We start from the raw sequence: 12836 nt of genomic DNA, 5'->3' as shown, positions 1-12836 counted from the left end.
AGTCGTCGTGTGAGCTCCTCGGAGGCGCTACCCATGCACGCTGTGAGCCTGCCTCTTCATCTGAGGCCAGCTGTTGTCACTAACATTCAGACTATTTTTAAGCTGTAAAATGGGAATGAAAATATCTTCCGCCATCTACTTTGAGTAAATGTGAGGATCAAATGTGATAGTGACATGAATATTTTGAAAAATATGCAGTATTTGATATACATAATTTCGTCATATACGTCCAAAATGATCAAAGCTGGAAAAGGGGGATGTATTTACCTCTTTAACAGTGGTTTTTATGAACTCTTTTCTTTCAGTTAAATCATAAGCAGGATAGTTTTCATATACCTATAGTGAAAAGATAAAATAATATTAAAAGATTTAAAAACCCAATATTCTCTATCTTTGGATAAAGAAAAAATGTATGCTATGTACAAACAGCTGCATGTACATTCTAACAGTACTCTGGTTCACCATATAGAATTCTATTACAAATGAATAGTTTTAAAATTACTGTATATAGAACAGAAAAAAAACTAGCATGCAAACATTCTCAGTGTTTTATAAACAGAGTATCAGTTGAATGAACAATAAACATGGATGAGGTCAGATCATGGATCATCTGGATAGATCTTAATCAAGTGGACTAAGTTCTTGATATTGGTAGGTTATCTGTAAGATATTTTTCGAGATATCCTCTTCTCTGTTACATCATCCAACATTACTTAATGATTCCTCAACTTGAACTGCGATGAAGGTCAGCCTCCACTCCACTGCTCAATCCCCTCCCCAAAGTTAAGTCACTGAGATCCAGGTGGTCTCAGGAGTCCTCTACTCCTAAATTTTACGTTCTCAATTTCCCTCTCTTTTGTCAACCTGATACCTGCTGCTTGACTTGCCAATGACTTGCAGTCCTGACTCTCTCCATACGCTCACAATCTATAAGCACCTTACTTGCTGGCTTCACTCCTATGGTACAGTTCAAGGTCAGCAAACTTTTTCTGTAAAGGACCAGACAGTAAATGATTTTAGCTTTTCCAGTGACATTTCTGTCACAACTACTCCATTATGCCATTGTAGCAAGAAAACTGCCACAGACAATACTTAAATGAATGGGTGTGGCTGTGTTACAATCAAACTTTATTTACAAAAACAGATGGTAAGATGGATTTGGCCTACAGGCTGTAGTTTGCCAACCTCTGCCAATATAGTCAATCATTTAAATTACTCTAATTGTTTGCCTATTGTTCTCTCTCTGCAAAACTCCCATCTTGAATTAGTCTAACTACCAACTTTTCCATGGTTAAGCCCAGATGAAAGATTGCTGTGGGAAAATAGAACAACTTTGAAAAGACTGGTCCTGTTTTTAAGTTCACGGTATTCAACATCAAAGCCTCCCAGGCAATCCCAAGTATCTCTGATCAGGTCCTCCTTTCACTCCCATCAAGGACAATTTCATCCCCTACTCAAGTGTCCCACACTCTTGTTCTCAGCCAAGAAGCCATTATGATGAATTCCTTCAACTTTCCGACATACCTCTTCCCCTCCAGTGTTATTTGTATCTGGATTCACCAATACTCCCCGTTTCCTTCACTTCTGCAGGGACCCATCCCTCAATTCTCCTGTGTCTTCGGCTTCTCTTCCTTTCACAGCACTGTCCCTTAGCCTAACACATACTTTCTCTCCCTTTCCTTCTTCAAAAATATTTTATCAACTTGTACCCCCATTTAACTACTATTTCCCTTCTAAAGTAAGCTGCTTAAAACAGAAGCTTTAATTCCTTCACTTTCGTTACCTTTCATTAATTCTCAATGCAAAGGTAAATAACCCTTGCATTTACCGCCCCTCAGAACTGCTCTTATTATATGAAAATTACCTCCCAATTGCTGAGTCCAAAAAAACCCCTCAAGTCTTTCTCACCTGATCTCTTCATGTTATTAATAATACCTTTTAAAAATTACACAAATGTGTTCACAAAAATCATCAAATGGACAAAACTGGTCTCCCTTCAATTTCCCCTCCACTCTGCCCTTGTCCCTCTCCCCTCAGGAAACCAGTTATCAGTTTGGTGTGTCATCTTCCAGACCTTTAAAAATGAATTTATATACAAATGCATTAGTATATCAATGGCAATATAGTTTTCCTGTATTTACATAAATTGGGTAATATTCTTTTATGTTTTAAAAATTTCACAATACCTGGAAAACTTTTCCATGTTCTTCTGAACTGCTACACAGTATTCCAAAAATACAGATGTACCAGTTTAACCATTTCCCTATTGATGGGCATTTAGGTTTCTGATTTTTCAACAGACACATGCTGAGCATTACTGTAGTAATTTTGTGCAGATCTGACTATGTCTTTAGGATACAGAACTAGAATGGAATTGCTGGGTTAAAAGGTATTTGTAATTTAAATTTTAAGATAATACCTAATTGTTCTCCAAAGAAGTTGTTTGCATGAGAGTACCTGTTTCCTTATATTCTTGCCAACCATGAAAACTGTCAATCTTTAGTTTTGGTCAAGCTCACGAGCAAATATATTTCCTTTTAATTTCCATCTTCCTGATTAGTAGGGAAGGTTGAGTTTGTTTTCATATGTTTACACGTCATTTATATTTTTTTCTGTGAACTGCCTTTCCATAGCCACTGCCCACTGTCTCATGTAAGTTAATTACCTTTTTTTAATTGGCGCTACCCTCCCCCATCTTGAAACTGCCTCTTCTCGGCTTTCACAGCACCACTGTGGCTGGCCTTGCTTCTACTACTCTGACTACAATTTTGTATTTTATAGAAATTACTTCTCAATTCTTTAATGTTAATGGTTTCCAGGACTGTCCTTTGCTTTTCCCACCTTGTATCTTCTTCCCTTGGCTAACGTATCTATACTTCTGGTGTTAACTCCTAGCAATATCCTCGTCTAGGTTTCTCTCCTAACTTAGAGAATTACAATGTTCACAATTTCTCCCACTTGGATGTTCCAAGCAGCCCATCTCAAATTGTCTAGAACAAAAGTCATCTTTTCCTCACAAAGTATACCTTTTGTTCTATCCCCTATTACGATTAATGCACCCAAGCCCGTACACCTGCACTGAAGCAACCTTTGATCAGGCTCTCTTGATTTCTGACTTGGATTATGGCAACCTTCTAACTTTGATTATGACATAAACTGGGTTTCTTGCCTTTTGGTTTCTTCACCAGTCTGTCCTTCTTGATGTATGTAGGATGACTCTTAAAAAATAAAAATCTGATTGTGTTATGCCCCTGCCAAATAGCTCTCAATTATCTACCCAGCCTCCCAATTCCCCATTAGTTTCAGGAAGAATACCAAACTCTGCAAGAAAACCAAACCCTGCATATATGAGATCTGCAAAACTCGGTAGTATTCTCTCCTAACTTCTGTGAAGACTTCAACTGTAAGTCTTCAGCCAAATTAAACTAATTACTACTCCTTGCAGTCATTATTTGTCATATTTTATGTAACTGTGTCCATGTCCCTCAATTGTATGGAACAGCTAATGCTCTAAAATCTCTTCCAAGATGCTTTTCCAGGTTCCCCCAACTCTCTTCTCTTGATCCCAAGTAGGTACCTTCTGTTCTGTGGTGGTGTAGCACCTTCTGCACTCTTCTTACAGAGCGCTCACATACTGTTGTACTCTAATTACTAACACAGTTGTCTCTCTCTATCCCACTAGACTGTAAGCCCCCAAAAGCCAAGTACTGGCTTCTCCAGCTCTACCTCTAACATCTACCCCAGGGTCTGATGTATTGTAGAGGCTCAATGAATGCTAAATGAATAAACAAAACAATAATCTATGTTTTAAAAAAGTATAGAATATTTCACCTTTGGTACATTTCAAATTTTAATTTCATTTTATCATAAGAAACTAGATTCTAAAATCTCCCAGTTTTGATCTACGGTATGGAATCTCTATGGAATCACATTCAAGACGATCATTTTATTTCCTGAGAAGTATTAGAAGAACTTCACAGAAGTCTGAGCTAAGAACCTAATCTATAATATCTCATTTACCATAGTAACACTGAAAATAAAGTGGTCCATGAGATTCTGCCTTTTTAAACTAACAAAACCTAAGGATGCATCAATAAAAACAGTTTCCAGATCAAAAAAAGAAAGTTTCTTATGCAGTTTGGAATGTATCACTTTAACTTTATTCACTGTATACATTCTAATGCTATTTATGAAATAACTCCCACAGGAAAGAGACTTGGACTATTTTAGTTAACGTAGTACCCCAGCACCTGTCAGAGTGCCTGGCAGGTAGGAGAGTTCAATAAATATTTGTTCAATGAATGAATGCACACAAGAATCTAGCTTTGAGCTGAGAGATTAGGTAAAAGAATTTTTTAAATAAAAGCAAAATGATCTAAGCATTTGTCCAATTACCTCTTTGCAAATCTGCTTCATTGTGACTTCCTCCAAGTTAGCATTGGCCAATAATTTCTTTACTGTTTCCTTTAACTCTTCATCTGTAGGAGGTTTCTTCAATTTTTTAATTAAAGGTTCATCATCTGAACTATCCTCAGATTCACTTTCTAAAAGTAGGATATTTATTACATGTGAATAAATATTTTTCTTATACAGCAAAGTAAATTAACATTCAAGACAGATTGGGAAGAATTCTTTAAGCACTCATCAGGTTTTCAAAGGGTATTAGATTAAAAAAATCATAAATCACAACTCTATAAATCACCTATAAAGTATGCATTGAAATTTCTGTCAATTTTGAAAAATTATAAACAATAAGAAACTGACTACTACTTTTTCCCCCAATGTTCTTTGCAGTTTACCTATTTTCCACACATACTTTAAAAACTATGTTTGTTACACCACATAAATTATATCTTTAAAGTTGCTGAGCATGTGTCATTTCTAACATACCTTTTTTGGAACTGTTCTGATTCTTCTTGGTGGTGCTGCTATCTGCTTTCTTAACATTAGCACTTTTTGCAGACTTTTTACTTTTAGGAGTGGCTTTCTGTTTAGGTTTTTCTCTTTTGGATGTCTTTTTTGGTGGCTGTTGGAAAGGAAAGCAGAGTACATACACTGATGAGATTAACTGCCATCCCTCTACTCCTCTACACCCTTCAACAATATTAGAGAAAATTAGTCAATATCACCAATAAAAAATTATTACTAATGATCAATTTTTGAGATGACTAACACACTCAACAAACTTCATTCTATCCTAACAGAAGACTAAGTTATGGGAAGTCAAGAATCAAACACTAAAAATAATAGATGCCCATTCATTCCACACTATAGACAGAAGACTTTATATGCATTATCTTAATCTTGAAAAAAAACTCTAAAATATAGGTACTATTATCATTCTGTTATTTATTATCAGTCTCTCCCAACCAGAATGCCAGTTCCATGAGGACAGAGATGTTTTTTGACCCTCTTGTGTTCACTCATGTATCCCTAACTCCTAAAATAGTGCACGGTGCATAGGCGTTGCTCAGTAACTATTTATGAATATATGAGGAAACTAAGGCTCAGAGAGGTTATTTTGTCCACAGTCTCATAACTAACAAAATAAAGAAGTGAGATTCAAATAGACCTGTCTGATTCCAGAAACTGTTTTATTAAACACTAACTCAGGGCCAGCCCCGTGGCTTAGCGGTTAAGTGCATCCACTCCGCTACTGGTGGCCCGGGTTCGGATCCCGGGCATGCACCGACGCACCACTTCTCTGGCCATGCTGAGGCCGTGTCCCACATACAGCAACTAGAAGGATGTGCAACTATGACATACAACTATCTACTGGGGCTTTGGGGAAAAAAAGGAGGAGGATTGGCAATAGATGTTAGCTCAGAGCCGGTCTTCCTCAGCAAAAAGAGGAGGATTAGCATGGATGTTAGCTCAGGGCTGATCTTCCTCACACACAAAAAAAACCAAAAAACTAACTCATAGCTGATAAAATACAAGCAAAGTATACCTATATATACACGGATTAAAATGACGAAATTATAGTTTATAGCTACCTTGTCTCAACCAAGGTCTAGGAAATTAGGAAATATTAATTCTTCATTTAATTAACATTCCCCAATGTTAAAGCATCCCTTTTAAGCAAATATCCCAAGATAACTTAAAATCTCTCCATCTTTATATACGAAAGATAATGCAAATCACTTTTTTTTTTTGTGAGGAAGATCAGCCCTAAGCTAATATCCATGCCAATCCTCCTCTTTTTGCTGAGAAAGACTGGTCCTGAGCTAACATCCGTGCCCATCTTCCTCCACTTTATGTGGGACGCTGCCACAGCATATCCTGACAAGTGGCGTGACGGTGCGTGCCCAGGATCTGAACCTGGGCTGCCAGCAGCGGAGCGCGCGCTCTTAACAGCTACACCACGGGGCCGGCCCCACAAATCACTTCTGATAGAATGTTTCTCCAAATGTTTTAACACTCAATTTCTGATTATCATCATACTTCAATCTTTTTTTTAAAGGAGAGACACTGTGTTGAACTTACCCTTAAAGAAAATTTAAAGTGTATAGACCAATCTGTCCCAAAACTTAAGTGCGCTCAGGCTATTTCTAAGTAGAGTTCATTGGATTTTACTGTTTGTCTTTCCTCTTGCTACACCTGCCATCACTGTGCATATTTATACAAGCCTAATAATACCCTGCACTACCTCAATAATATACTGTTTGCTGAGAACTAGCTAACCTACCTACTTTAACTGCTACTAAAAAATGCATTTATGTGGTGTCAAGGGGCCAACATGCTTCTAAAAGTAAAGTCAATGAGCTTTACTTATGGATTTTCCCTCTTTAGAGGCCATTTTTACTTCTTAATTCTCAGAAGTGTTCCAGATAGTGGGGGTTGCTGGAATGGCATCTCAATGGTTCATCAGTTTTCTATGACTAACTTGAACTAGGTTTTAAGTTTATTCAATGTCCACCTAATTCATAAGAACCACACTAGGCTCTGGAAGGGAATGCTAAAAATTCATAAGTTCTGTTGATGCACTTAATACACAGAATAAAATAATCACCATTATACATCACTCTTTAGTCAAAGGTTAATAAAATCTGGACCTGTAGGTCATTCAAATATTTTACAAGAAACTAAGTTATTACGGAAAGGGTTGGGGAGGGTGAGCAACAGATAGCAACAATGTTATAAGCATTATTACTAGGTCTTCTTCAAATTAGATAATTAAAATCAGATGATTAAAATACTTCCAGAGCCTTTTAAGACCAAGGTATAAGGCTGTCATTAAAATTTCAGAAGGCACAGACACAACATGGCACCATTTTTAAACCTGCAAATGGGGAGTAGTAAGTTGGACAAAGCATAAAAATTTGCAGTGATAAAGACAGGATAATCAAGCCATCTCCATAAAATGTTACTATTGCACAAACACAAAGAATTAAAACTATGCTTCTTACTATATTTAACACCATTTTCTAGAAGGGACAGTGTTCTTTTTTTGTGTGTGTGTGAGGAAGATCAGCCCTGAGCTAACATCCATGCTAATCCTCCTCTCTCTGCTGAGGAAGACCGGCTCTGAGCTAACATCTATTGCCAATCCTCTTCCTTAACCCCCAACACCCAAAGCCCCAGTAGATAGCTCTATGTCATAGCTGCACATCCTTCTAGTTGCTGTATGTGGGACGCGGCCTCAGCATGGCCGGAGAAACGGTGTGTCGGTGTGCGCCTGGGATCCGAACCCGGGCCACCAGTAGCTGAGCGCACACACTTAACCGCTAAGCCACGGGGCTGGCCCCAGGATAGTGTTCTATAGTTTTTTAAATGGATAACTAGCCTATCATCTATTAACAAAAAGATTGGAAACATACTGTCACAAGCACCATAGAATATACAGGCTACGAGGTAACAGTGTGGGCTCTGGAGAAAAGCTGCTTGGTTTCAATTTCTAGCCCCAGTACACCTTTGAGTCCTAGGGGAAATAACAGTACTTAATGGTTTCATGGGAAATAAATACATGGAAGTGCTTTTAATGGTGATGGGCACATAGGCAATACTTAATAAATACTAGCTATTATTACTATGAGGGCTCCCTTTTGTAAAGAAAGAAATTCTTTCATTATACAAATGTAATTTCCTCCAATAACTTGAAGTAGTTTACAAGTTTTCTTTAAAAGCAAGGCAGATACACAGAATAAAAGCAGTAAGACAGACTAAATAACACCTGTTTTACCTAACCATGATACATCATGCTTTTTCATTACATTCTGGTAGAAAGGACCGGACCCACAAGCATCTGAATCCCCGTAATAACAAATTATGTTATTTATACTGGATTTCACTTATCTTTAGTAACCAGTTACAAATTATTCTGTAACAAACTTAACGCAGGAATTCAGTAAAGTATCTTATTTAGATAGATAAATGTTGGCATGGGGAAATAGTGAAAGCTGAATAGTAAAATAAACCGTAGAAACCCATTCCTATGGGTTTCATTTTGAGCAGAGAGGCAATCAGATAACTGATTAACTCACATTGTGTGCTGTAGCCTTGCAGGTGTTAAGAATCACTTCAGCTGCCTTGAAGATAAGTCATTAAGCATAGGAGGAAGAGGTAACTTGGGAAAATGGGGCATCTCAAAGGAGAGACCTTGGTATTGGGACACAATGGACAATTTGTGGCAGTTAAGGCAAATACAAGTGATCTGGTATTTTGGAGGCAATGAAAAGGGGCCCTGGGAGAGCTAAAAAGGAAAGTTAAATTTTACATGAACTTTCAAATCTCCATTCTCCCTCCTCTAGGGAAAACCTTCCTCCTCTAGGGAAAATCTTCCTCCTCTTAGGAAAATCTCACTCATGATTCTAAACCCAACTTAATAACCACCTCCTCTAAATCTTTCATAATTTAACTAATTATGAAATTAATTTGATCAAATCAACAATTTGATTAATCCATAGTTCCATAGTACTAGGCCTACAATTAATTTATCCCTACCTTATGAAAGGTACTGTGAAGCAGTGAATAAGAGCAAAGGTTTTAGAGCCAAACTTCCTGGTTCAAATCCTGACTCCACTGCTGACTTATTTTGCATTCTCTCAAAAAACTTACCCATCCCTGTGCCTGTTTCCTCATCTGTAAAATGGAGGTGGTAATAGCAGACTTTGCTGAATTTAACTTTTTCTCCCACATTTTCATCTCTCTGATATTGGGGTACATTTTATTTTTTTATAATTTTTTATTTATTTTTTCCCCTCAAAGCCCTAGTAGACAGTTGCATGCCACAGCTGCACATCCTTCTAGTTGCTGTATGTGGGACACGGCCTCAGCATGGCAGAGGAAGCAGTGCATCGGTGCGCGCCCGGGATCCAAACCCAGGCCACCAGCAGCTGAGCACGCGCACTTAACTGCTAAGCCACGGGGCCGGCCCTAGGGTACATTTTACAATTTACATTAAAATGATTCCTCATAGGCACTGTAGATTTGATGAACTATGGCCATATCTGTAGAACTGTTGTGAGGATCAAATGAGTAAACAGATATAAGGCAGCAGAGAAAACAAACACCTACGTTTATTAAACTGTAGTTATTTACACGCCTGTTCTTCCACTATACTGCGTGTTTCTTAAGGGCATATCTGAATCTCCATTAGAAGAGACACATGACTATCATATTTAGCTCTATCCGTCCCCAGTAACTACAAGAATGTTTGGCACAAAGTAGCCACTTAAATATTTCTTGTCATGTTCATCTCTATATCACTTGTAGAAGGTTTACCTGTTTTACCTGTACTCTGAACCCAGAATGTAGTTAAAAATGCAATTAAAAGGAAAAAGAAAAAGGCATTTGTACAGCACTGCTTTCCTATACACTATCATCTCATATGAGCTAAAAAAAACCAAAACAAAGCAAAAAAAAACCCAAGACAAAACAAATGGTTTATCTCATTAGAAATGAGGAAAATGTATCTGAGTAGTTAAGTGAGCCAACGCCTCACAGCTGGAAGAAGCAAGACTTTTGATTAAGTCCAGTGTGTCTCCTACCATATAAGTTGCTTATACAGTCATGCGCTGCATCACGCCGTTTCAGTCAACGACAGACCGCATACATGATAGTGGTCCCATGAGGTTAGTACCATATAGCCTAGGTGTATAGTAGGCTATACCATCTAGGTTTGTGTGAGTACACTCTATGTTTGCACGATGACGAAATCGCCTAACAACACATTTCTCAGAACGTATCCCCATCATTAAGCGGTACATGACTGTGGAAATGACTAATGTACCTGTTTAAGCCAGAGTTGAAACTACTGAACTAAATTATGCTAATAAGCCAGTGATACCATAACCTATTTATCATATTGTTAAATTTAGCTCTTCTTCCATTACATGCAAATATTACTAATAACAAAGAATAAAAAATGTTGGCAGAAAATACAGAATGGCGACAAAGGACAACCAAACTCTGTATTAGGGCTGTCTCTGGCCCTTAACCCCAAACTTTGTATGGGCTCCAGGATTGTTTCTCTAGAATTTTTTCTTTTAAGCTAAGATGGGCCTTGGTGTAATCCAATTTTATATAGTTTTCTCCATGTCCCTTTCTTTTGCTATGCCAACCTTTAATATCTATAAATTTTATATCTTCTTAGCTTCCACGTTATCTTGTCCATACCTCTTTTTTAGCTTTTAGGTTATATTCTACTGTACTTTTTTTCCTTCTAATCTTTGACTTCTCTCCTCCTACCAACTAAATTGAATTGCTTAAGGGTAGAGACCTTGTCTTATATGCTTCTTGATCTCCAATGCAGAGCTTAGAACTGGCACTTAGTAGTTGCTACGTAATTATTTGGAAAATTGAGATGGGACAAGATCCCTGGAGACTACATAATCTTTAAAGATCTATTCCAACTCCAAGGTTCTATTTCATTAGAATCACTCGGCTTGCTAAGACAAACATGTTTTCTATTAATAGCAGCTAGCCAAACTTCTTGATTTTTTAATATCACTGTCTTCTGGTACAACTTACCTATATAAATTGTATATTTAAAAGGAAAAAAAAAGACTATTGGATCAAATCATCAAGGGTGAGGGCTGAGTATCTACATATTTCTTTTAAAGCCCCAGAGCTGACTCACCTAGCTATAAGCCACATAAGATGAGAGATAAATTTATGGTCTAGATCTGGCACCAAACTTTTTCTATAAAGTGCCAGGGAATAAATATTTTAAGCTTTGCTGGCTACATATGGTCGTTGTTACACATTCCTCGCTTTTTGTTTTTTACAAATATTTTAAAAATGGAAAAACCATTCTCAGTTTCCAGGCTATACAAAAACAGGCCATAGGCTGGGTCTGGCTTACAGGCCATAGTTTACCAACTCCTTGTCTAGATTATGAATTATTGGAGATACATAGGGAAAAGGCAAGAACCAGATAAAGCAATCAATAAGACAATTCTTCAAGTTATAAATTTATGTCAATAGCTTTTAGTTTTAAGTTTTTATAAGCAGAAGTGGATATATACTGATATTAACTTTTTTTTTTGTGAGGAAGATCAGCCCTGAGCTAACATCCGTGCTAATCCTGAGGAAGACAGGCTCTGAGCTAACATCTATTGCCAATCCTTTTTTTTTTTTTTTATAGAAAGGTGTTTTTTAAAAATAATTTTTTTTTATTTATTTATTTTTTCCCAAAGCCCCAGTAGATAGTTCTATGTCATAGTTGCACATCCTTCTAGTTGCTGTATGTGGGACGTGGCCTCAGCGTGGCTGGAGAAGCAGTGCGTCGGTGCGCGCCCGGGATCCGAACGCGGGCCACCAGCAGTGGAGCGCGTGCACTTAACCGCTAAGCCACAGGCCAGCCCTCCTCCTTTTTTTTTTCCCCCAAAGCCCCAGTAGATAGTTGTATGTCACAGCTGCACATCCTTCTAGTTGCTGTATGTGGGACGCGGCCTCAGCATGGCTGGAAAAGTGGTGTGTCAGTGCACGCCCGGGATCCGAACCTGGGCCGCCAGTAGCAGAGCGCGTACACTTAACTGCTAAGCCACGGGGCTGGCCCTCATGTTAACTTTCTGAAAGCTATAGCTTAAAATCAAATTTGGATCTAAATCAGCAGTTCCATATAGAGGACTCTGAAGACAGAAGTATATGAACTAGAGGCTCTGGAGAGTAATATAGAGAATAGATTTAAAAAATCATTATATATTTATTATATATTCAAAGCACAAAAAATAAGGATGTAGGGGCCAGCCTGGTGGTGTAGTGGTTAAGTGCACGTGTTCCACTTCAGTGGCCCGGGGTTCGCAGGTTCAGATCCTGGGCACGAACCTATGCACCACTTATCAAGCCATGCTGTGGCAGGCATCCCACATATACAGTAGAGGAAAATGGGCACAGACATTAGTCCAGGGCCAATCTTCCTCAGCAAAAAGAGGATTGGTAACAGACGTTAGCTCAGGGCTAATCTTCCTCACCAAAAAAGGAAAAAAAAAAAAAAGGATATATCATCCTCTCTCAGGGAGTAAAGACTAAATGAGATGCATGATGTGAAAGTACAAGGCGTGAAAGTACAAGGCTCTCAGCAGATCCTCAATAGTTCCCTCCTTGAATGTACCATAAATGCTTTCTAAATGAGTGGTACTTCTCCCCAAGTAGACTATCAGTTCCTGGAAGACAGAGGCCATGTCTCTCTCCCTTTCTCCACACTTAGCAAAATGCTCAGGTAGAATAAGACAATCCTTATGACTAAACGAGAATGATGAATCTATCCCCACGGCTTGTATTATTCACAAAACAATGCCTAACATCTCATGGGTTCTCTAAAGTCTGGCTTCAATATACGTTACTCGAGCTTTCTCTCTCATTGCTTTACTTCTGGGCACACTACCTAACCA

General features: G+C 38.1%; 1 protein-coding gene across 2 annotated transcripts in view; it reads right to left on the bottom strand.

Moving 5' to 3' along the window:
• DEK (DEK proto-oncogene) overlaps window positions 1–12836 on the bottom strand; it is a 31607-nt gene that overhangs the window by 1763 nt on the left and 17008 nt on the right. Inside the window, exons 8-10 of one of the 2 annotated variants that reach the window (XM_058555186.1) lie at window positions 4891–5026; window positions 4396–4544; window positions 268–336 (exon numbers count right to left, since the gene is read on the bottom strand). In XM_058555186.1, the coding sequence (XP_058411169.1) occupies window positions 268–336; window positions 4396–4544; window positions 4891–5026 (354 nt within the window). Of the gene's footprint in view, window positions 1–267; window positions 337–865; window positions 990–4395; window positions 4545–4890; window positions 5027–12836 lie in introns of those variants that run through there. The other variant, XM_058555187.1, reaches the window with a different exon arrangement.

This window comes from Diceros bicornis, chromosome 14 (assembly GCF_020826845.1).
Source record: "Diceros bicornis minor isolate mBicDic1 chromosome 14, mDicBic1.mat.cur, whole genome shotgun sequence".
In the NCBI taxonomy this organism is placed as follows: Eukaryota; Metazoa; Chordata; class Mammalia; order Perissodactyla; family Rhinocerotidae; genus Diceros; species Diceros bicornis.
This window is presented reverse-complemented; position numbering and strand designations above follow the sequence as displayed.